This window comes from Silurus aristotelis (assembly GCF_946808225.1).
Source record: "Silurus aristotelis genome assembly, chromosome: 28".
In the NCBI taxonomy this organism is placed as follows: Eukaryota; Metazoa; Chordata; class Actinopteri; order Siluriformes; family Siluridae; genus Silurus; species Silurus aristotelis.
In genome coordinates, this window is record NC_139601.1 from 3,519,500 (window position 1) to 3,544,623 (window position 25,124).

A 25,124-nucleotide genomic window follows, 5' to 3' on the forward strand; every position below is an offset into this window, starting at 1 on the left:
CAAAGACATCCTATATAATTGTTTGGCTCTATTTTTGTGGGGACAGATTGGGGAATAATGGCTGAAAAAGTCACAAATAATCCACTAATGCCTTATTATTTTGTTCATATTATTACATTACATTTATTTTTTTATACAATTATATGATTTTTTTTTTAAGTGAAATGAAGCTTAGCTCTTTTTGTTTAAGTTTGTTTAATTTGATCTTCCTTGTAAGTTGTTTTTAAATAAAGATGTCCCTATAAAAATCACAATAAATGCAGCGTAAAACGAAGTGCAGACTTTCTTCTCAACAAAGGTTAGCAAGAAAATGCTACACAAAGTGCTTTATTCTTTGTGGTGTCTTTTTAGATTTATATTAACAAGACATGGTAAAGGACAATGTTTTCATAGTTATGAGGAGTCCCATAAAAGTAGCTCGGAGTGAGTTACAAGAGCACTGACAGATGCAGAACTCAGGAGCGGTCGATGCTCATTGATTAATGCGTGAAGCTCCTGGAATTTAGAGGATTATCACGTACTGTGCGCGTGTGTGTGTGTGTGTGTGTGTGTGTGTGTGTGTGTGTGTGTGTGTGTGTGTGTGTGTAGAAGTTTGTCGCTGCTCTCTTACAAGTGAAATTGATGAGCTTCACAAAACCTTGGACTATTTGTCACTTTTTATTATGTATTATTATAACATAATAATAAATGTAAATAAAATATAAAACATGCAAATAATACAAGCTTTTGTTTGTAAAGCCTTCAAGCAGCAATTTTGCCAATAACATCTTCAGCCAGATGCACAAACTAAAGCCAAATGTTTGTGGACAGCTGACCATAAAAGTTTTATGTGGTTTTTGCACATCCCAACATATTTGCTGTTATATTAACTTCCACTTTCCTGGAATGATTATTCACAAGATATTGGAGTGGGCTTTGTGGAGATTCATTTAGCCATAAGGGTGTTAGTGAAGTCAGGTACTGATGAAGGTGAGGTGAGGAGGCCTGAGATGCAGTCAGTGTTCCAATTCATCCCAAAGGTGTTCAATAGTGTTTGAGCTTTATAGCAGGCCACAACAGGTTTGGGTCTCTTCTAGTTCAAGGAGAGGGAAATTCAAATTCTTGAGTTTGACAAGTATTCTAGATAATCCCAAAAATTCTGCTAAATGTTAAATACTAGGGACTTGTTTTTATCCAGGCTCAATTGTTGTTGTTGTTGTTGTTGTTGTTGTTGTTGTTGTTGTTGTTGTTGTTGTTGTTTAATGGATTCATATACACAATACTACATATTTCTGGCCACACACCATTTTCTTTTCTGAGAGACCTATTTGTAAGTTTCTAAAAACCTTTTATAAACAAGTACTCACATCTTTTAAAACCTTCCCTATCAGAGACAAGAGAGAAACTTATTTGTTTGGAAAATTGATCAGGCTGACAGTGTAATGTGTGAGGATTTGAAGCAGTACATAAAACTATACAGATTGTACCATTTCTCTTGTTTGCCTTCTCTGTGTAGGATTTCAGGGCAGCAGTTGAAGAGGCAGCAGGGGAGGACAGCGAGCCCGGGGTGGAAGAGGGAACGATGGACAAGATTCTCAGCACTCTGCCTCAGGCCTACCAGCTCCACACAGACATCCTTACACAACTGGACTCCCGCATTCAACAGTGGTGCGAACCGACACATATTCACATGTTTCATTATGATTATTATGGTACAATAACCATGTATGTTAACATTACAGAATTATTGGCAATCTACAACTACAACTGGCTCAGTATCAGTTATGAACGTATAAGTGACCTGGTTGTCAATAATTATTGTATATTGTATATAGAATTATTATATTTTTTGACATCATTTTTGACATTTCAATTGTGTTATTTAGAAATCTGGATACTCCAAAAATAAAAATAAAATGTAGAAATTGCATAAATAGATTTGATAAAAAAATGTGCTGCACTTTATACATATTGTTTTCTAACTCTTGATCAATGCACGATATTCACTGTGTGAGAAAATCACTGATGAGGTTTATGAGACTTATTTAGCCAGACATACTGTTTTAACCACTGGGTGTGTTAAACTGGCCCCTTACCAAATGGGAGCTTATCATTTATAAATATCTCCATGTTGTTATCCATGGCAACATCCAAAAGTTATTCGTAGCCCACAAAACGAATAAACATAATCTGTTAAACTAACAGAAAACTTGGGATTATGACTATGCTGCCGATTGCTTTTATTTATAAAATAAATGCACTTATACATATCATTGAATAAATGCTTATATTTGATCAGGGAAAACCAAGAAAACGACTAATTTATAAAAGACACTATCATGAATCACTTCTAACTTCCGTTTCCCAAACGTGTGTCACTACGCTTTATTAGAATGATCCTCATACACCTTCATGTGAAAGAGGAGATATACGTATCTACCACAAAGGTGCTGTCAATAAGAGAGGACATGTCCTTGAACACCCTCTGCATTTGCTGCAAAAGTATCTAATGCTTCTCATTCATCTTCAGGGAAGAGAGCCCAAAGATAGTGGACGTCTTTTTGGAGCACTGTGAGGAGTTTGGGATTTTCGCGACCTACATTTGCGCTTATGACCGCAGCATGGCTCTGCTGGAGGAGAGCTGCAGACGGAGCAAAGCCTTCGCTGATGTCGTCAAACGCTTCGAGGTGAGAATAAGATGCGATTTCAGGTGAAGCAATATTTGAAGAAACGCCTCGTAGGATATTCATTGCATTCACTGACCGCGTGTCTAAGCGGAGATTAGAATCACCAATGACAAGAGGCCAACTGTCCTGGCTCATTAATATTCATGAGCATCTGTATTCAGCAGTTCTTGAAAGCAAGTGTTGGGGGGTGGGCTTGAGGTGGTGGTTGGAAGGCTTAATCAATCTTTAGCTGTGACAGAGAGACAGTGATGAATGGTGAAATAAGCCACTGTTTTGAGCAGCTGATGGTGTCAGAGTTTGCTTAACATGATCTAATCTATGAGCACTTTTTTTTTTCCAAATCACTGAGATTTTACAGCTGCTCACAACAGTATCAGTGATCTATTGAAGCCACATCAGCACTATGCAAGGTGATCTATTATAGTGTTTATGCCAAAACACTAAAACAAGTTTAGTGAAAACACATCACATATTGGAAACTCAGCATCCACATTTATCATCTGTGAATCAATATCATTTTTTAATATTTATAGGTGTGGATTAGAGCGAGTGGTGTGTTCAATAGTGAAAGTGAAAGTGTAATGCTGTTAATAATAATATTATTTATTCAAAACCTGACTTCTAAACTGTAGTCATCTGTAGGCTTTGAGGCTTTAGAGATCCTCTAAAATCTCATTAATCAGAAACTCAATTAACACATACTGAGGCAACCATAAATATGTAGGTATGTAGTTTTCATTTCATTTCAGTTTATTATACACACAAACACTATGAAACACACACACACACACACACACACACACACACACACACACACACACACACACACACACACACACACACTATTGACAATCCAACAGAAAGAAACTGCCTTTTCAGCACACAGACATCAATACATCTGCTGTGCAAGCCTCAAAAGGTCAGTGCTGTCTAAATGAACATCCTTCCAGCTCTCTTCTTCCTCTCTCAGTCCGCTGTCAATTACCTTTAACTGCTCCTCAATTGATTCCTTCACTTCCCCAATCAGAGCCAATTTGCTCCTTTACTTGGAGAACTGATCATTGTTTAAGCTCTTGTCAAGCGGAGTCTTTGAGTCATTAGTTTAACTTGAATAGGACACATTAACCATGTGACTCCTCCAAGTCACAGATATTCTGTCAACTGGCTATTAAGGAATAGATTGGTAAAAACAATTTCATTGTACACACCCTTTATTTCAGTGAAAATGTGAATACACCAAAACAGGAACAGAATGGATTAAAATAAAATAAAAAAAATAAACACAATTCATTTTGATTAATTGTTTAATAATTTTTTTCTGATGATTTGGACAGATATGCAGCATCTCTGTTTTGTGACTTATTTGTGCACATGTTTATTTACAGTCAGTCCTACAGGGGCTACTGCATCAAATCTCCAGCTTGAACAGGATTCTCTGAATTCACTGATTCAGCTGATTCACTGGTTCATCCAGTTTAGTGCACATGCAATTTCCAAAAGCTAAACATTTTTTGATTTTGCATAGAGCCTCTGGAAATACAGTGTTTTGACTAACACTTTTAATTTTATTACACTGCGATTGTGAAGCCCATCAGCAGCGAAAGTAATGATTCAGTGCATGGCACCTTTGCAACTCTGGGGTTGATTTTAGCCATCAAGGTTTCCAATGAGTGAATGATAATACTTTAGAAAGCATTGTGTATACTGCCTTCTCCAGTACACATGGGACGATGAATAACCTTTGGTATGTGTGTAGGTGGATCCAATCCCAAACACTCTTTTTTACTTTGCTTGGGTTTCAACAAAAGGCCAACACACAAAATGGAAAAATATGTATTTGGAAAAACTAAGAATGAGGACAATGAGAAATGTGACATCCTTCTAAACTCTGAAGTTGACACCACATTGAGTTTTCGCTCTGACTCCTATGACTCAGTGAATTGATCCCCAATCATTAAAGAGATATCAATAATTTGAGAGCTCAAAGGTATTGAAGGACAAAAGCATACTGTGTATGGATACACCAGGTGCTTCCCAAAATGTTGATTTCTTTTCCAATAATCTGCAATTGTTTTATTTGTGTCATACAAATTTGGTAACGATTGCATTTTTTGGTCTTTAAAGAATAGCATTGTACTTCTAGAAGAGCTGTGATATATGTTTTTTTTATTTTTATGAAATGCTCGATATTGTGTGCATTTAGTTTAATGATGCGTATGTGTGTTAGAGAGAGAAAAAGAGTTTATTATAGGCAATTGCAGCCCCTTAAATCGTACAGGTGGAAGAGGTTTGATAAAGACACAAAGAGTCCGTTACACACATTCAGGCAATGAGGCAGACAAAAGCTAATTAGTGAAGCAGCCTCCTTTGAATTAAATCAGCTCTGGGCGCAGGCGCTGCCTCAGTTCATACTGCCATGGTGATTTGTGTAGCTTATCTGCATTCTGGCATCGGCCACTGTCCCTCTGAATGGCTGGCTCACTTCCAGTGCAACTCAAGGGTGCTAAATATCAGCCCTCAATCATTCACTCACACACATACACACATTGGCGGGCTGAAGAGTCCTGTTCTTCAGCACTAATGTCAATTGGATTGCAATCATAGCGCTAGCTCTCAGGACGACGAAGGGATTTAACCCATAGGTCATGTTACTCGAATATATCTGCTTTAGTGGTTAAATTAAAGGAGCAAATAAACATGATGTATGGAAAAGGAGGAGAAACTAATGAATCTCAAGGGGGCATTTACCCGAGTCAAGGAGAAAGAATGTGGGAACGATGATTACAGCAACATGATGATGGGAAAATAAAAAGAGGGCTCAAAAGACAGAGAATTGAAGAAGAATGGAATGATAAAGGGGCATATTTGAAAGCATGATCACACTGTTTTTCTTTCGGCATGTGCTAGTAAAGATTGCTTCATCCCATAAAGATCTATTTTTTCCGAATCAATGAGGTTTGTGCAGTATGTACCATCTGATCCGCATAAAATTGTAGGACTGGAGCTGCTTTTAGTGAAATTAGGTATAGACCATGCAATGTGTGAACACAATACAATCCCAGGACCAGGCATCAGGTTTCTTCCTGTTTCACGTGTCAAGTGTTTCGCTCTGCTTATGAAACAGAAAACAGAAAAGGCATTTCAATTATAATATTATTTTATTTACAGCTCGGTTGTTACTTTTTGACTGTAACTAAACAGATTTGGCCAAATGCTTCACCCAGACTATTGGTCAGTTTGGAAGAAATTTCATAGATCAATAGCAATAAAATGGAGGAAACAACTGATTTGTTGTTCAAAAAGAATTGGAATTAAATCAATTGCGGTCCAGACTCAAGTGTGGAAAGACGTCGGAACGATATTAGGTAGGAAAGCAAAACTAATCGATATTTCTAGCGTTTATGAAATGAATGAAATTGCCAAAATACTCAATACCTTCTTCTGGGGGCCAATTATAGAGATATTAGGATAAAAGCTACAGCTGTAATAATCATATTGGCTGTTGCATGAAGCATCAGAACGAATTTTGATTGTTGTCATTGTGTGTATATAACCACCTATTATAACCGTGGTGAGCAGAAAAGCACCATCTATAAGGCAAAACCTACAAACTAGAGGGCTGTATTGGAATTGGGGTCCCGTGGGACCCTTCCCCTTGGGTATTCACACACCTTAGTGTATTTTCACAGGTCACTTCCTACCTACATCTGACCTTTCTTTATTTCCTGCTTTGTTGCACGCTCCCTGAATATCTCTTTATTCTCCAAGCGAGTTATCTGACCTCCAACATGCCCTCAGAGCCTCCGTCACCCTGAACAAAGACTTGTCCAAGTCAATTAAGGCATGATTGATTTCTGCACTCCATTTCACTCATTTTTCTCTCACTGTGAATAATGAATAATTGAAGAAAAGAAGGAGATTTATTGGGGTTTCCCCCTCTGCCTGTAGCCACTGTGTAAGGAAAGGTTACCAATTGTCCTTGCAATGATTTTTTTTTTCCTAGGTGCTTGTGTTTGGTATCTGTGATCTAGGCTGGAGGTCATGACTGGACGTCTGTTTAGGTTGTAGACGTCTGGGTCAGGCTGTACAGCGATGCATTAAGATAGTCATATTTGTAAGTGCTGCGTGTGTGTGTGTGTGTGTGTGTGTGTGTGTGTGTGTGTGTGTGTGTGTGTGTGTGTGTGTGTGTTACAGCAGCAGAATTCCGAGGGAGTGCAGATTCCTGTGAAACACCAGCTGCTGCAGATCATCGTGCGGGTCCTCAAATACCGCATGCTTCTCACAGGTAACCTCACCATAAATGTTTATTTGTAGATGATTTGGGAATTTTTTTTTTTTATTTCATTTCCTAATTGACTCAGACTGGGAGTTTTCTGCTATTTGGCACTAAAGCTTTGCTTTGTGTCTAAATTTCATTCTTTCCAGATTACTTGAACAACCTTTCCCCTGACTCTAAAGAATATGAAGACACACAAGGTATTGTTCTCATCTCTTCCCTACATTTTAAAGCATTATAAAAAAAATAATAATAAAAAAAAAAAAGCATTCCTTATCATTAGTTACACCGTTGAATTCTCCAGTTTGTTTGGTTCAGAAGTGATTATTTTCTATAATGGCAGCTTTATATAAGAAAATAGACAAAAATGACCCCAGGGCATGATAATGAATAAATAATTCATGTTTATACCATTTGCTTTGCTTTAAAACAAATAAAACACTTCATGACATGCTGTTATTGGAAAACATGCCTCACATGACTCCATCGATTCGTTTTCCGATAACCGCTTGCTCTATTATGTTTTATTCCTTACATATAGAGGAATAACAGTTTATTGTATTTCAGAAGAAATCTGTGTTTCACAATATTGTAAAGATTTTTTTTTCTTTTTTTTCCATCCCAGATATTAGCCAGATCTTGTCAGCGATTAGTCTTTTACAATAGCAGGCCGTGCATTTGGTAGCTGGGCCTTTAGTGAGCATTTACCTGACTTAATCCAACTCTTAATATCACCACTATTACGTCGCGATTATAGAAACCATCAATACTATAGAAAAATTTATTTTTTTTCAAAAAGAAACCCATCAGAAATATATTTTTTTTCCATCTCATTCCATGGAAAGGACGTAGTTAAAAAAGGTGAACAATTACACATTTACAAGCAGGAAACAATGTCAGGTTTTTCTTCATAGATAGATTTTTAGCTTCCTGCAAATACAAGGCCAGTCGATTATTCATCATCCGACACTGTCCGATTCCAAAACATTTTGCTGAGCACATACACACAATGCAATTTTATCTATTTTGCTTTTACACACAGCTGCGTTGGTGATTGTGTCAGAGGTTGCAGACCAGGCCAACGACAACCTGAAAGAGGGGGTAAGTTTGTGCGTACGAGTGTGTGGGATCTCTGATCTGGCAAAGTTTTTACATCGGGATGCTACAGTCGAAGGTGGGGAGAGGTGATATCATCAAAGTGTTCCAGATGTTCCCAAACAAAGAGCATAGTGTGCAGTGGAACAAGGCCTAGACTGAGACACAGAGGCTTTCCCTAACACACACACACACACACACACACACAGAAACACACACACGTACAGAGGATCCCTCTATCTCCTGCACTGCTATTCATTTCCGAACATCTCTTCCCTTTCCGTCTTCCTCCTTCTCATATACAGAACAGACAAAAAGCATTCAGAGTATCTGATTCTGTTTCTCTCTGATCTCTCTGTCCTCCTGTCTCTCTCCCTCTCCCCCTTGCGATCTCAAACCTATTAGAAGCTTGGAGTCTACATTTCACTGGCAGTTTTAATCGACCACTGTTTCTTTACTATCCAAAATACTCTGGGGAAAAAAACTAAGAACTGCACTGCAAAGTTAGCAATATTGGTCACTAGGAGGAATAGTAGAGGGAGGAGAGGGCTTGATCCTGTCCTAATGCTGAAAGACCTCATAAATAAGAGACTAACTATACAATATGAATTATACAGTCTTATAAACAATGTGAATGTTTTTCTTTGGGGTGTTGACATTTTTTATGTGAACCTGATTAGGGATTTAAAACAGAACTTTTGGATGTATCTCTTTTAGAGAGATACATCTCTCGATTTCTCTTTCCTTCTTTTAACACCAATGTTTCTAAAGTTGTGTAAAAAGTTTATTTTCATGCTTTTATTGAGTCCCCTTTTGCTATTACTCAAATAATAAAAGACATCTCAAAGTCAAGTCTCCTCTCCCCCTCTCCTCTCCCCTCTCTGTCTCTCTTGGTTTCCCAGGAGAACTTGCTGCGTCTAGTCCACATTGAGTCCAGTGTGAAGGGGAAGAGAAGTCTGCTGCAGCCAGGAAGAGTGAGTTCTTATACAGACATGCTCACTTCTTATTTTTTCGCACTCTCTGATTCCTACTCACATGAGCAGTGGTGGGATGAGAAAATCGCTGATTAAAATGTTTTGAAAGTTTGATTTACTAGGCCAATATGGCGGCACATTCCAAGCACAGCAGCACATGACATTACTACAGAGGCACCTCACTGATAAAACTATATGACACTCATATGAGACGACCATCTGTTCTGTGCGTGTGTGTGTGTGTGTGTGCCTGTTCCAGGTGTTTGTGAAAGAGGGCACGCTTATGAAGGTCTCCCGAAAGAGCCGACAGCCTCGACATCTGTTCTTGGTAAATCTTTTTTTTCGTAAAGCATCTCATTGTTCGAGGTTTCTTCCTGGTTCTTCCAGTCCATCTTTTTTATTATAAGACAAGTCACAAATTGTACATATATGTAAAAGGGAAGGTTTTCACAGAGGGTATTTTAATTCTCAATAACTCAACCAATTTTATACCGCTCCTTTAATCCCTAAACACAGACATATTTGATTGACTCTTCTTTCGACTCACGTAAGAGTTTGTGACAGTGATTATATATCATTAGTTTCAGGTTTAAGAGGCACTTTACTAGACTCTCTCTCTCTTTCTCTTTCTCTCTTGCACTCATCTCTCAGCGTCTCGAGTTTTTTCAAGGCTTTGTTTCCACCCAGGATGTTTGGTATGTGTCAGTGGATGATGGTTTTCTTTGTAACGCCAGACAAGACAGTCAGCTGAATTTTCTAATGACGCTCAGCTCTGTTTTTACACACGAAATCACCTCAGGCTTTAATCGAATAAAAGTCATAGCTGATTAACATAGCATATTATTTTTTTAATTACTTTACTTTAGCAAGATTGTTGTTATTTTTAAAATATGGTAGATATACAAAAATAGCACACTTCTCTATCAATTAGCAAACCAACCATGTATCAGGCAAAAGCATTGTGTGAAAGGATATAAATTGCAATTGATGTAACTAAATTAAGCAACTAGCACCTACAGTTCTTCTATATAAAATAATGTCAATTGAGTGGGTAAGTAAGTTGTCACTTAGAATCCTTAAATGTCCCAAATCATATGTCTCATATGCAGTGATGGATGAACCCTAGAAATACATACAATTTTTATCAACTCATAAATAAAAAGGATCGATAAATGTAGTGAAGTACAGTAATGAATTACAATTACTTTGTTACTGTCCACCACTGCTCAGATCTCAAGCCTCTACCTAACTGTACACCTAAATACACCACTGTTCGCTGACAGGTGTCCCTTCTATCACTCCTCCCGTCTCCTCCCTCTTGTTTTCACCTTCATGATTCCTCTATTCACTTGGTGTCCCCTGATTGATGCCCCAGTCTGCGTTTATATGACTGATGATTGCGTCTGTAATGCTGCCTGCAATCGAGTCAGACGTGATGTCACAGGGTCTGTGAGAAGAGACGACTGTCTTGGGTCAGCTTTAATTTATAGAGTAATAAATGAAGACCAGTCAGAGGCGGCACTGAAAGCCATCACTCACGCTGCGACCGGCGCGCTGGTGCATCCTCGCTAACAAATCATACACTCTTTTTTTTTATTCCGCAGAAGCGAAATCCATCAACTGTTAGAGCAACAGAATTTATTTATTTTTACTTAGAAGTCACTGCAATGTCACTGCAATGTGAGAACAGACGTGTTGATAGAGGGTTTGTATAAATGATAAGAAAATCTGGAAAAAGGAAGTATTTCTGGTGGAGATAATGATACCATAGGAATTTTTGGGGTAGTGTTAGTGTGGCATGCTGGGATTTTTCTTTATTTTACAATGCCACCTCAAATATAAACATTAAAACATATATTTTCCAGCAAAAATCATTTTTTATCTATTAAAGACCTACAGTATACCACGTCCATCCCCAAGAAATACAATCCAAGAGCAAAACTGAACAGTTTTAGGAAACACAGCTCTTCTATGATCACCTGGACAAAAAAAACATTGTGTTAATCTGCATTAGTTTTAGCAATTTGGCCATGGAATTTTTAAACGCTTTTCTTAGTGTGAGAGAGAACAGGCGTGCACTCTTTGCGAGTGTTGCGTGTTGCGTTTTTCTTTACTGTTTTGTCATTGCTGTTTAGAGCCTCCGCCCAGGTTTGTTTCTCTGAATCACTGGTGCAGAATTCCTGGATCCTGGGCACTGCACGTTGTGTGTTCCAGTGATGTCATTGCTTTTGTCTGATGCTAAATTTGTTGAGTAAAACACAATAAACAGAATGTGTGTGTGTGTGTGTGTGTGTGTGTGTGTGTGTGTGTGTGTGTGTGTGTGTGTGTGTGTGTGTGTGTGAGAAAGTGAGAAAGTGAGTGAGTATGTGTAAGTGCAGGTTCCCACAATTACAATATCATTGTTCAGTCAAGCAAATAAGATAAACCATATCTATTGTGTGCAGCGTGTGAACTGCTCTCTCATGGAGCAAAACAGAGATGCGTAACGTTACAGAACATGTGTGGAGACATGGGCAGAGGATGAAGCTTGTACTGCTCTCTAGTGGTTAAAATGTAGATTTATAATAACAAATGATTAGGTGTAAAACTGTTGTTGTGTATATAAGACTCCTGAGTGTGTGTGTGTGTGTGTGTGTGTGTGTGTGTGTGTGTGTGTGTGTGTGTGTGTGTGTGTGTGTGTGTGTGTGTGTGTGTGTATTGCATTACAGATGAACGACATGATCCTGTACACCTACCCTCAGCAGGATGGGAAATACAGGATGAAAAACACTCTTCTTCTCACTGGGATGAAGGTACAATCCACATTTTTACCAATTGATTAATCGGTTTCGCCACTTAATTGGTACCGATATCAGCTAGAATCCATACCAATAGTTTTTCAGAGTTGCGTTATACAGTACACGAGAGTGGCCTCTAGAGGCGAATCGCTGACATCATGTGCTGTTTATTTGACTTGTCTTTTTGATTTTTTTGGGCTGTAACTGTTTTTGATTTGGATTTATTTGGAGTATTACTTTTTGTTCCAGTTAGAATGCATAGAATTCATTTATATTTCATTTAGCACATTTTCATGATTCAGTACTGTTTTTTTTTTTTTTTTTTTTTTAATTAAGTTCAGTACTATTTTACATGGGCTATGTTTGTGTTTTATATTCAGTATCCATTTAAAAAAATATCGGTTATCGCCAAGTAGAATCCAACCTACTCTGTGTTGGTAAACATCCACTAGCGGTCGCCCTCTAGGTAAAATGTACGTTGTCACGGTTGTATGGAGAATTGTTATCATGTGTAGTTATTTCATTAACACTTTGTATGTGTGTGTGTGTGTGCAGGTTAGCAAACCGGTCATTGATAATGTCCTCAACACACTAAGGATCGAGGTCAATGATGTCAACATCACGCTCTCAGCCAGGTATTAAGTCATTTGCACACATGCATCCTTTATCTGTAGCTACATTCCATTTAGATGTTGAATGTTGAACAAAATATATACAACTATTTCAACCAATTAGTGCAGTCCAGAAACATAATCATCTACCGTAGATACACTTGCTTCATCGGTAATTCTTTTTCTTACAGCAACATGTGTATGTAAAACACTATTTTTATACCGATCTCTTGTTCTCTTCCTTTTTCTTTCTTTAACCGTATAGCTCTGTAGGAGAAAGAGAGGACTGGTTTCACACTCTAAGCCGAGCTATAGCCGACCATGCTGCAGGCCTCAATACGTTTAGCTCCTCCAGTGAGGTGACCACTATCTTTTGTTTTCTGGTTTTCCAAGCCAAAAAGCTGCTGTGTATTCTTGTGTGACGTAGTTTACTTATCCGTGTTGCTTCCAGGCCAGAGAGAAGCTGTGGATGTCTTTGGGAGAAGCCGCGCCTGTCCTGGTGCCCATTTCTCACGCCATGATGTGCATGAACTGCGCGTCGGATTTCAGTCTCACCTTGCGCAGACACCAATGCAACGCGTGTGGCAAGGTACTCACACAATCTCAAACACACATCCGAGCTACACAAGGACCACAAAACATCCCTGCATTGAATTTATTCTATGCACTTTTGTTTTTCTGCCTGTAGGTGGTGTGTCGCTCCTGCTCCAGAAACAGATACCCACTGAAGTATCTGAAGGACCGAATGGTTAAAGTGTGTGACCGCTGCTACAACGAGCTCAAGAAACGAGGCATGTTGTTTTTTTGTTTTTTGCAAATAAATAGTTTTATATGGTCTATTTTAGAGACACACCTAAATAAATCAAATATATAAATATTTAATGTAATATTAAAAAATATATGGATCACTAATTAAAGAACATACTTTTTTTTATACATGTTGTGCATATTAAACATTATTTACACAAGTATTTTTTTTTTCAGTTTGTTGCTTAAATGCACTTAGATAACAATAAACAGCAAACAAATAATAAATACATCCATTTGTAATATAAGTAAACTACAGCCATAAATTCTTTTGAATGATAGTATTTATATTTAAATATTTGTCGCCCTCTGGTGGTGTAAGGTACATTAGTAATACTTTAAACAGCAGTGGTGACAAGCATGCTGAAAAATACTTTATGATCATTAAAGATTTCCTTCATTTTTTTTTTCAATGTTGAGAAATAATTGAAAAATGTAAACATTTTGTCTTCTTGTGTGTGTGTGTGTGTATGTGTGTGTGTGCGTGCGTGCGTGTGTAGGTGGGAACGTTCCTATTTCATGTGGTAGTGCGAGCCCACACACACAGCGTGCCAGCAGACCTCTGTCCGCCGTGTTTCAGAGCCTGCAGCCTCCCAGCCTGTGGAAGAACAGGAAGAGCAGCACAACATCACCTCTTGCTCAGGTGTTTCTTTCTTTCTTTCTTTCTTTCTTTCTTTCTTTCTTTCTTTCTTTCTTTCTTTCTTTCTTTCTTTCTTTCTTCCTTTCTTTCTTTATGTTGTAAGTGTTATACTTTGTGGTGTGTGTGTGTGTGTAGGTATCTGTGGGTGCTGAAGGCTCCACTATGAGTGGAAGTTTGCAGAGGCGAAAGAAGAGCAAGCGGAAGTGGAAGAGGCTGTGGTTCCTGCTCAAAGACAAGGTGCTCTACACCTTCACAGCTCGAGAGGTGAGGGGACACAGAGTCTCCTACACCAACACACGCACACATACTTAAAAATACACACTTTTATATTTTTAGTTTTAATTGCAGTGCTCTTATTAGCATACATGAGAACACCCAAGTAATATCCAATGACCTAGTGAAAGGACCTGAAATACCACACACACACACACACACACACACACACACACACACACACACACACACACACACACACACACACACACACACACACACACACACATTTAATTTAAATTGACTATCTTTTACACAGCTGATGGTATCTCCATGCACACACTCCTACTCATGAATAGGCCAAATCATTAGTGAAACCCTCCTCTCTCTCTCTCTCTCTCTCTCTCTCTCTCTCTCTCTCTCTCTCTCTCTCTAATCTCTCTCTCTCTCTCTCTCTCTCTCACTCTCTCTCTCTTGCTCGCATTACATCTCTCTCTCTCTCTCTCTCTCTCGCTCTACATCTCTCTCTCTCTCTCTCTCTCTCTCTCTCGCTCTACATCTCTCTCTCTCTCTCTCTCTCTCTCGCTCTACATCTCTCTCTCTCTCTCTCTCTCTCTCTCTCTCTCTCTCGCTCTACATCTCTCTCTCTCTCTCTCTCTCTCTCGCTCTACATCTCTCTCTCTCTCTCTCTCTCTCTCTCTCTCGCTCTACATCTCTCTCTCTCTCTCTCTCTCTCGCTCTACATCTCTCTCTCTCTCTCTCTCTCTCGCTCTACATCTCTTCAGGATAAGGTGGCGAGTGAAAGTTTGCCTCTTCGGGGCTTCACAGTGAAACTTTCTGATCACTCCGAGGGTGAGGACGCTGGCGGGGTCTTTCAGCTCTACCACAAAAAAACTCTGTACTATACGTTTCGAGCGGACGATCATTACACTGCACGAAGGTCTGTCCGTCTCACACATGTGCAAATATATTCACGCACACAAACAAACAAATGTAGCAGACGAATGTTTTAACGTGTTATTGTAGTTTAATCACTAGTCCTGTGACACACTAAAATAAAATCCTACAGGCATCTCTGAGGAGCGATTTATTAAAAGTTAGAGCTGCTCTGTGGTGCCACCTAGAGTACATCATTAGAGTAATGAAGATTTTGGGGACTTTCCAGAGAGTTTCTATCTGATTAGATCCAGACAGAAAGTCATCTTGAACATCTTCCAAATAAATAAATTAGGAATAAAACATTTCAAAATACCCCTGAAGATGAAAACAGCACATCTTGAAATGCTCTGGTCTTTATAATACATATTCATATAGCAATTTAACATCAATATAAAAACAATATTGACTGAAAAATTTACTACATAACATTGCATCATACTTTTTATCCATTTAGAGTTACTTTTATTTTAATAAAATGCACTGCTCCCCCAAAAAAATGTTGACACGTGTTCAACCTCTTTTTCCCATGTACACTTTGACAGATGGGTGAACGCCATGGAGGAAGCCACCATATTATAGTATTAACTGAAGCCGTGGGACTGTAAAGTTGTGACTCTTTTTAAAAACAAAGACAGAAGCGCATGTTGAACCATAACTCACCCCCACCTGAACGCTTTTTCTTTCATGCATATATATAAACGGAGTTGTTTCTTCATACAACATACTGGAAATTCCACGATGGAACAGGAGACAATGTGACTTGACGCATCTCTCTGAAGAAAAAGTGCAGAATGTACATAAGCGATATATAAAACAGAGGAAACTTTTTTACGAGTACAGAACATTTTGCACACTTCGGGTTTGTCCGCTTCAAATTTTCTAAGTAACAGAAAAGACACAGTATTTGATTTAAAATTTCAGGCTCTCTGAATTTTTATACGGATCGATGCAAATCATGTGAAATTCTATTTACAATTGAAGCGTAAGCAGATTTGATACCACACTGTATATTAGCTGTATATTTCATCATTAGATATTAGAATTTAGGTTGTAATATACATTGTTTCGGTTTGGTTTTCCATCAGGCATTATTGTTTGTAATTTACACATTCAATCTGAATTTCTTACTGTATGTGGCTTTCAGGAATAGTTAAACACACACACACACACACACACACACACACACACACACACACACACACACATACATTTTGTATTTGAAAAAGGCTTGTTGTGCAAAAGTTGCTTCTTTCGTATTGCACTGGAGCAACAACAATAGTGTAGGTAAATAACAGAAGTAAGTGTATTTTGTTTTATATTTTTTGACAAAAATACACCCGAATCTACTCCCTTAATCTATGCCATCTCCTTATTTAATATTTTTATTATTATTTACAAATTTAGCTGAGAAAATACATATATTACTATATGCGTAATTTTTTTGCTATACATAAGAGGAGGTCCAACACTAATATGTCGTTATTCAAAAAAATTGAAGGCGTGGCTTAAATGGGTGATCTGACCAACATTCTATTGGAAGTGGGTAAACTGACACTAATATGTCTTTATATGTGCAATTTTTTAAGGCAGAGTTTAAACAGCAGACTGACACCAACTACACTAAAGTACTAGTTTAGTTAACCATAACCAAGATGACTGCCAGCATTTTGACTCCTTTTTGCACATTTGTTCAGATTTTATAGATCAGCAAGAAGGTGGCGCTCCGATTTCAAACTAAAGAAGTGACCATGACATACTAACAATTATTATAATGCTGAGTCATTCCTTTTACATCATATATCATATTCAGGCTTGATTTCAGGCTCGAATTTTTTCTTCCTGCCATTTCTAAACAATTTCTTCCAGTCTTTTTTATGACAAACTTGTCTTTTTTTTTCCATTTCTATAGACCTAGCTCAATTTTCCCACTTTTATAGTCTAAGCCTGACATTTATTTTTCTTTTAGTACTGCCTATAACTTTAGGATGTCTTTTCCTGCTGTCATTCACCTCAACACTGCGCCAAGTACACCTTTGAATGTCCTTCACAAGTTTTACATCATTTGTACACGCAGTAACCAGATTTCAGGAACGGCATCGTGAGCCGCATTCAAATCGTGGATGGAACTCTGTCCACAAAGGATTTTTCTCTAGGACAAATGTCTCCACAGCAGGGACAGGAAAGGTGCATGATGAATCTAATAGCACTGCCTGTCTTTGTATAAGTCGATATTTCTTTAATAATCCCTGCATGCTGAATCTTTTGGATTTTATAGAGCTGAGATAATGACGATCTGTTCTGCTGCACTGATTTGTGATATTTTTTAACGTCGTAAGCTTCCCAGAGACACAATGACGACTCAGTTTTGAATTTATCCAGGTTTATTCTACTGTACATGTTGACGATGACACTGAGAAAACCGAGAAAATGTGTTGCAAATGATACTGTAAGCTTCCTGTAGGTGCTTTACACCAACTGAGCCTTTTTTTTTTTTTTTACTGCACACAATAACGAAGCTTGTTCTGCTTCCTTTCCATCTCCTGGTTTCTTTGTTTTAAAGGCAATGATTTTATGCCTTTGAGAAGAAAAAGAATCAGATCTAGGGATGGACAGAATGGCAATTGGGACTTTCACTGTTACAGTCATACACTGTGTTACTTTATGAAGATTCATCTATACAACAAATCAAAGAATCTAGAGCAATGTAAATGAATGTACATACTATTAAAAAAACATGCATTTTCTTTTATTTGCACTGAAACAAAAAATAAAAAGAGTTATGCCATTTTTATCAACAGTTTTATCTGTTTTTATGTGTTTGTTTTACATGAGGGAATAACAGTTTGATCATTGTTTTTCTTTTGTTTTGTTTTTTTGTTTTTTTACTTTACACACTGACTCCTTTTTTTATACTTGATATTAAGGTGAACCAACTGTATGGATTTGGGATAATATTGTGCAAATAAATATAGTAAATAGATGTGACACAGAATTTTTTTTTGTCAAATAATAATAATGACAATAATTTATTGATTTATATATATATATATATATATATATATATATATATATATATATATATATATATATACAACTATTTTTAAACTTTTTAGCAAATTACATTGTATAAAATAATTTAGAAATCCACATTAATGAACTCCAAATCATAACAATATAAATAAAAAAAAAAGCAAGAGGCACTATGAAAAAGTGTTCGTTTTAATGTACTAAAGTTTTATTAATATTAATTTTAAATGTTTTTTGTGGAATCTATTTTCAGAAGCAGAATCCCAATGCATTAAAAAAATTATCACTGTCTGGCTCTGCAGTAAACATTGTACTTCAATGAGCAGCTGATAGGGGGCAGCAAAATCACTTCTTATTACATTGACCTTCGAGCTTCTGCTGTAGCGATCAGGTAGAACTCTGAAACTAATTATGAATCTGTAACACTCTCCTTCCAGTTGATCAGTAACTGAATGTGAAAACGCTATAGCATTACACTAATGTGGGCTTAACTCTTATTCAAGTCTGATTTTTATCTCCCTGAGACCAGCCTGGAAAAAAAAACAATTCCTCTCTAAATAATTAATAGCTTTCCAAGGTCACTGGGCCTAAAGTTCCTGCTCCTTCTCTTTAATTACACACACTGGCTGTGTGAGCTTGACCTGGAATCCAGACACTTATCTGGACCCCTTGTGTAAGAGACGGCCCTTATCACTGCCGCCGTTTTGCATTTCGAGCTCTCGTCCGCTTGTCATGATCGGACCTCAGGGCCGAGTAAGGTGATATAACTGCTGTAGGTTTCGGATAATGAGTTTTATCATCAAGGCATAGGTAAAGTGGGACGGAGTGTGAATAATTGATGCGAACGAAAAGAAAGAAACAGCGCAAAACATTTCGGCCTATTTCTTTTCATGCGCTGAAATATTAATGCCGTTCTTTGTATGAGGCTGATTTAGGAGGTGTAATTTTAGCCGTGACAATAAAATCGGTAAAAAAAAGGCTCTCAGGCAAGGGGAACAGGGTAGAACGGAATATGTGCTTATTAATACAGGGGCAACAAGAGCATTTTGAAAAAAAATTAACAACAGGTTTTATTTTAGGGGCCACTCTCTTAAAAATATATCATGTTGAAATGATTGCCTACTGTGGATATAAATACCAAAGCGAGTGATAAACAATGCACTCACTACGGATCCGCAATCTGGGCATATTTTGGCTTTTATGAACAAACTGGTGTATTTTCTTCGAGCAGATCAAATAAAAAAACTGCTTGTATTCATTAATGGCGTAATGGATCGTGATATCGAATTGAATCGAATCGTTGACATGATAATCGGAATTGAATCGAATAGAACTAGTGAAGATACACACTCCTAATTATCATAGCAGTTTATTTTATCTATTTGAGTTTTTAGTTCCTGAACATTCCACTTCCCATCATCCAGATGTTGTGTGGAACAGTGTGGGCCATATAAACTGCTCTTCCTGCTTTTAATTCAAGCTATTTAGATGAAAATTACCACAACACTTGTTTTAGAGGAACCAATTCTTTTTTATGTGGCTGGTGAATGGGCTTATATATAAAGATGACAGACAGACAGACAGACAGACAGACAGACAGACAGACAGACAGACAGACAGACAGACAGACAGACAGACATAATATTGGCAAATTTCAGCATTTCCTTGTCTTTTCATTAGAAAATCCTGTTTGCTCCACTTGTCCTGGACGTGTGCTTTCTTCTTTAATCTTCATCATGCTGTTTGCTTAGGCGTGTTCTTTAACAAACTGATGCCTTCCAGGACCAGGTGTATTTATATTGAGGTCATGTGACAGTGTAACTGCAAACGGGTCAGCGCCACTGGACTACTAGTTGTTTGTAGCTTAATTGAAAGGAAAGGCTCTTGGGACACTTCAAGGGGGTGAATACTGATGTGAATCACTTTAGTTCAGTGGTTTGTAACAAAAATGTGCAAGAGGATGACTTAATTACTCGGAGTGATCGTATCAGATTAATAGACCTTTTGATCGGGGTGTCAAGACTTATTTCAAATGTAAAAACGTGGGTTTCGGGGGACAATGCAAATAAACGGTGGTTGAATTGAGTTATGATTAAAGTACAACAAGATCTGAACATGGTGAGATCATTCAGGTCTGTTTGTCCCTTTTTGTTGAGTTGTGTGTGATGAGAGAGAGCAAGAAAGAGAAAGAGAAAGAGAATCTTCACGGAGCGAAAGCGTTCGGCAAATAGGCAGCGAATCCTAGAGAGACTGAGAGAAACTGAACTGCCGAAACTGGGCTGCTCCAGTTGCTAAACTCCCTCAAGTCTCTCTTGACCCAATAACGAGATTGATAAAGTAAGGACAAAGAGACAGCTTGGGGGTGGGGGGGATTTATATTCTCTGTCTTTCTGCCTGAAGAATACAGACAGGAACAATGGGTTGGTCAATTGGAAAGAAATCTTTAGAATGAAACTACTAACATCCGAATAAATGTAAATAGTCCACCATTATCTTTCACATGATGTCAAACTTTCACTTTTAGAGATAAAATAAATAAAAAAAGGATGTGATGTCATTCAGAGACCACAAAATCTCAGGCTGAAGGTGAGCCAGATTGGTGTTTAACCACAGCTGCTTCTTCATAAGCAAGCGGTTATTTTTAATTGGTAATAAGGTAGTTTCTCAAGAAACAAAGAGCGATAGCCATCTGTGTGTATCAGAAGACAGGATATACCTATCCCACAGAAGCCATGTCATATATTTCACTATTTCCTTAGAATCTTTATGGCATAGAACAGCACAAACATATTATATGGTCAAAATATACTATCACATCCATACACTATATTACCAAAAGTTTGTGGACACCTGGTATTAAGTAAAGTATGTGCTTTTTGAGCATTACATTCCACATTTAGTCCTAATTTGCTCCTATTATTCCCTCCACCCTTATTTATTGTCGGTAAGTACGATCCAGCCTAACTATCGGTATCAGTTTAATCGGTTAATTATTGTTAGATTCAAGATTATTCATTTTAAGTAAATGTTGTAATTTCAATGAAAACTACTATGCTCTTTTATAGGGCTCTCGAAACGATTTCTCGAAATGCTCACTTGTCTGTACTGTGCAGAACAAAATAATCGAATCCAACATTAGGAGGCATAATTAATACATTTCAAATCATAATCAAATCTACACAACAATACTGGTAGTCATGTCATTTTCTGTGACAGACCACCCCGGTCCCCCACTAAAGACAAGAAAAAGTAGGCCCTCACAGAATGAAGTTTGGGGACCCCTGTAATAGACAATCATGTGTTTTTTGGCAATAGTCTGGTGAAGAATCACATGGATGTGATGGTGAGGTGTCTACAAAGTGTATGTATGTATATGTAGAACGCCAGCAGCCATTCCCCATGCTGCACTCGACACGGCGCTGTAAACCCAAAAAGAACTTATCTAAGATCAGCTACTAACCACCACGCATTTGTTCAGCGATGCTTCTTTGGTTTTTTTTTTTGTTTTTGCCTCAGGTTTGCCTTGTTGAGTGTGCGATTATTATCGTTACATTTCAGTGATTTTGTGTATTTCGTTCATTTGTTTGGAGACCAAACAAAACCTGTGTCATTCTGTGTGTCTCTCACCAGTTCCATATATAGCAGGAAAACAGATCTGTGTTGTGTGTTTTTGCTTTGTGTGTGTGTGTGTGTGTGTGTGTGTGTGTGTGTGTGTGTGTGTGTGTGTGTGTGGGTGAGGGCCAGACTCCACTCCTATCATTCTATCCATGATGTCACCCTCGTTATCTTGACTTAGGTTTAAAGGACAAGACGTATGCTTTCATTGTTATTTTTTTCCGCAATAACGTGACATATTTTCAAAGTGGAGTCATGCCTGGAATTGTGGCGTGCCAGGGAAAACCCCACAGAGAAGCGATTTTATAATAATCATAATTATGCAATGCCTTTTGATTTTAGAGTTCATTTCTGAATCATGAATTGTTTAAGAGGAAGAGGGGAAAACGTGCGTAAATATAGTGTTCATCACACAATCATGGGAAAAAACTTTTTTAGAGCAATTCGGTTAAAACAAAAAAAATTTAATAAAGAAATTCTGCTTCTTCATGATTTCACAGGGAGACAGAGGGAAAGAGAAAGTGTGTGTAAGTGAATGTCAGCCATTTTTTCTCCTTTTTTGGGACAATGTTTGTTTTTCCACCCTGGTGGCTTACTTTCCTGTCCTTTAGTTTAGTAGTGCTGTCTGGTGTACTGCTGCTCCATTACATTACATTACATTAAACACACACACACACACACACACACACACACACACACACACACACACACACACACAGAGAAATGCACTAGATTGTGCATAATCAATTTATCATAGTGAAAGGTCATTAGTCAGAGCAGTACTGCTAGGTATATGAGGGCCAGTTCTCGGTATTGGATGTGTTTTGGTCAGTGGAAACAGATTGGAAACACACACACACACACACACACACACACACACACACACACACACACACACACACACACACACACACACCACACTCACATTAAATTGACCAAAATTAGACTAACCAATAAAAGAGCACACTCCTATAAAAGAGAAGTAAAACGACTTATGTCTTTGGAAGTCTTTTGGAAGAAATATTGTAAAAAGTCACAAAACACACGTCTTGGAAAATATTGTGTATCGTCACAACCTTTACATTCTCACAAACCACAAAGCTTCGTGATTTCTCTAGAAAGCCTGGTCATTTCAACACGCCCGCCCACTTTCATTGAAAGAGGCAATTCGATGGACATTGCAAATGATCTACAGGAAACGATTACGCAATTTTCCAGTAGCCTTTCAGCAAACCCCGTGTATATATAATTAGTGCTTCTTCATAAGAATTCTTTTAAGAATATAAATATGAACGTTTCTACCCAAATATAGGAAATAATCTGGTTTCTGTTCAATTCTTTCTAATTTCTCATTAATCGCTTTATACTGGTCACGAACTCGTAGATTCTGCATTTATGTTCACAAAACAGAGGCAACTGAAAAGTCAATTCACCTACTTGACATGTTTTTTGCAATGTAGGAGGAAGAACCCAAAGAGATACATGAAGAACATGAGTTCAGGATTGAACAGGAGTCCCTGGAGATGTGATGCTGTAGATAATGCAACTATAATTCTTACTTGGAATCTTAGATATTGAAAGTTTCCACCAGCCATGTGGAAACAAATGGCACAATCTAATATAGACTCAAAATGATGATGAGATGTACAGTCTCCACCACCCACCAGTTTCGGATGATCTACTTTATATTGTACATGATTGTACCTGGTTTCTACAAAAAGGAAGCATGAATATGATTTCTTTAATATGTAAACTGATCATCCTCACTAGATAAGTCATGAGGAGGCAATTTTAAACAGATCCCAGGTCATAAAGTGACCCGTTTGTATCTACCAGGCTGCTACTTGAGTAACAGACAGTTTTGAGAGATCTTTATTTATTCTCGATTCTTAAGAAAATGCACAAGAAAAGGACATGGTTGTGAAAACAATACGGAAGTCCGGCAGGCAGACAGGCTGGGGTAAAAACAGGGACAGGGACAGGGAGAGCAAAGCAGAAGAGACAGAACGAGAAGCGAATGAAGAACGGGCCGAAAAGGAGAAGAGATGAACAGCTAAGAAAGAAGTGGTTTTGGATGTCAGAGGAGAAGTGAAACAGCGCAACAGTTCAAAAGTAGTCGGAGATCTCTTTCACACACACACACACACACACACACACACACATCTTTACACTCCTACACACAGGTGGAATTTTCAGATTTATGAGTTACACAGTCCAGGTCTTATTCACAGCAGCTGAAGATTGTTATAAATAGCAACACAGGAGCTAAGAGTACTTTATATACCACAGCCTGGACTAAGAGCAAAGGGTGTAGCAGAGTGAGTAAGCATCATGTGACCTTACCATGGGTATGTGTGAGTGTAAGAGAAAGAGAGTTAAAGGCTTGTGTGTTTTCCACTAGTGTGAGGTAAGTGTAAGGAGGAGTTCCCTGAGCTCAGGTTTCAGTACGGGATCTCCGGAGTCCTTCTGGCTTCGTGACAGCTACCTCACCTGGGCATATGCAAAACAAAGGCAGGCTTTCTGTAAGAGCCATGTCGAAGCCCACGCCTATTAACACACTCTCAGTGGTTTCATGGAAAAAAAAGACCTTCAGAGAGAGACTTCCTTATTCCTCGTATTCTTAAACGAATTTACAACAAGGAACACATGACATACATCATTCATTTTCAGTTTCTTTATTTCTAAATGAAATCCCAATCATGATTCATGATCGAACAAGTCCCATGTATTTAATGATGAATTTATTTAATTCGTTTTTTGTTTATTCTATTATTTAATTTCATTTATTTATTTTTACAAATATACATTTGTGGATGACATGGAAAACTGTGGTCACAGACAATCATTTCTAGAGGTATTAATGAGTCCATTACAGACTTATGACTGTTTTAATTGTGGTGCCACCTGAGGGCCCGGAAATCACGAGCATCTAATATTGATTTTCTTTTAAACTTTTGATGATATCATGTACTATAAATGATTTTTCAAAAGATTTGCAATTTCATGTAGAGGATCAGTCCTTTTTACATGTGGAACATAGTTATCATCTGATTTACTTCAGGAAAGTATTAAATGGTGGACCGCATGTTTGTTTAGTCTCCGTTTCGGACTATAAGCACATTAATTAATTCTTATTAATAAATGTGAAAACATACACAACAACGCCAAGGGTATAAAAAAGAAACCAGAATAAGCACAGTGTCACTGTGTGCTACGCACTCCGTACCGGAAATACGATTTGTTTTTGAAGACATTTGTTACAGTATATTAAAATAAGTAGGACAGTTAAGTCGAGCATATGTTTAGAAAATTAAATATAACGTAAAACACACACACACACACACACACACACACACACACACACACACACACACACATATATATATATATATATATATATATATATATATATATATATATATATATATATATATATATATATATATGTATATATATATATATATATATATATATATATATATAT

At 37.7% G+C, this 25,124-nt stretch overlaps 1 protein-coding gene across 4 annotated transcripts in view; it reads left to right on the plus strand.

The window, feature by feature from the left end:
- fgd5a (FYVE, RhoGEF and PH domain containing 5a) overlaps nt 1-17,795 on the plus strand; it is a 37,862-nt gene extending 20,067 nt beyond the window's left edge. For 2 of the 4 annotated variants that reach the window (XM_083533663.1, XM_083533664.1), the window contains 16 exons: nt 1,496-1,647; nt 2,510-2,666; nt 6,861-6,951; nt 7,092-7,142; nt 7,985-8,043; nt 8,940-9,011; nt 9,271-9,339; nt 11,720-11,803; nt 12,344-12,423; nt 12,665-12,758; nt 12,851-12,988; nt 13,088-13,190; nt 13,707-13,849; nt 13,982-14,110; nt 14,845-14,999; nt 15,541-17,795. In XM_083533663.1, coding sequence (XP_083389789.1) covers nt 1,496-1,647; nt 2,510-2,666; nt 6,861-6,951; nt 7,092-7,142; nt 7,985-8,043; nt 8,940-9,011; nt 9,271-9,339; nt 11,720-11,803; nt 12,344-12,423; nt 12,665-12,758; nt 12,851-12,988; nt 13,088-13,190; nt 13,707-13,849; nt 13,982-14,110; nt 14,845-14,999; nt 15,541-15,577 — 1,614 coding nt within the window. In that variant the 3' untranslated portion in view covers nt 15,578-17,795. The remainder of the gene's footprint in view (nt 1-1,495; nt 1,648-2,509; nt 2,667-6,860; nt 6,952-7,091; nt 7,143-7,984; nt 8,044-8,939; nt 9,012-9,270; nt 9,340-11,719; nt 11,804-12,343; nt 12,424-12,664; nt 12,759-12,850; nt 12,989-13,087; nt 13,191-13,706; nt 13,850-13,981; nt 14,111-14,844; nt 15,000-15,540) is intronic. The other 2 variants (XM_083533666.1, XM_083533665.1) reach the window with 2 other exon arrangements.
- Nucleotides 17,796-25,124: the final 7,329 nt, after the last annotated feature.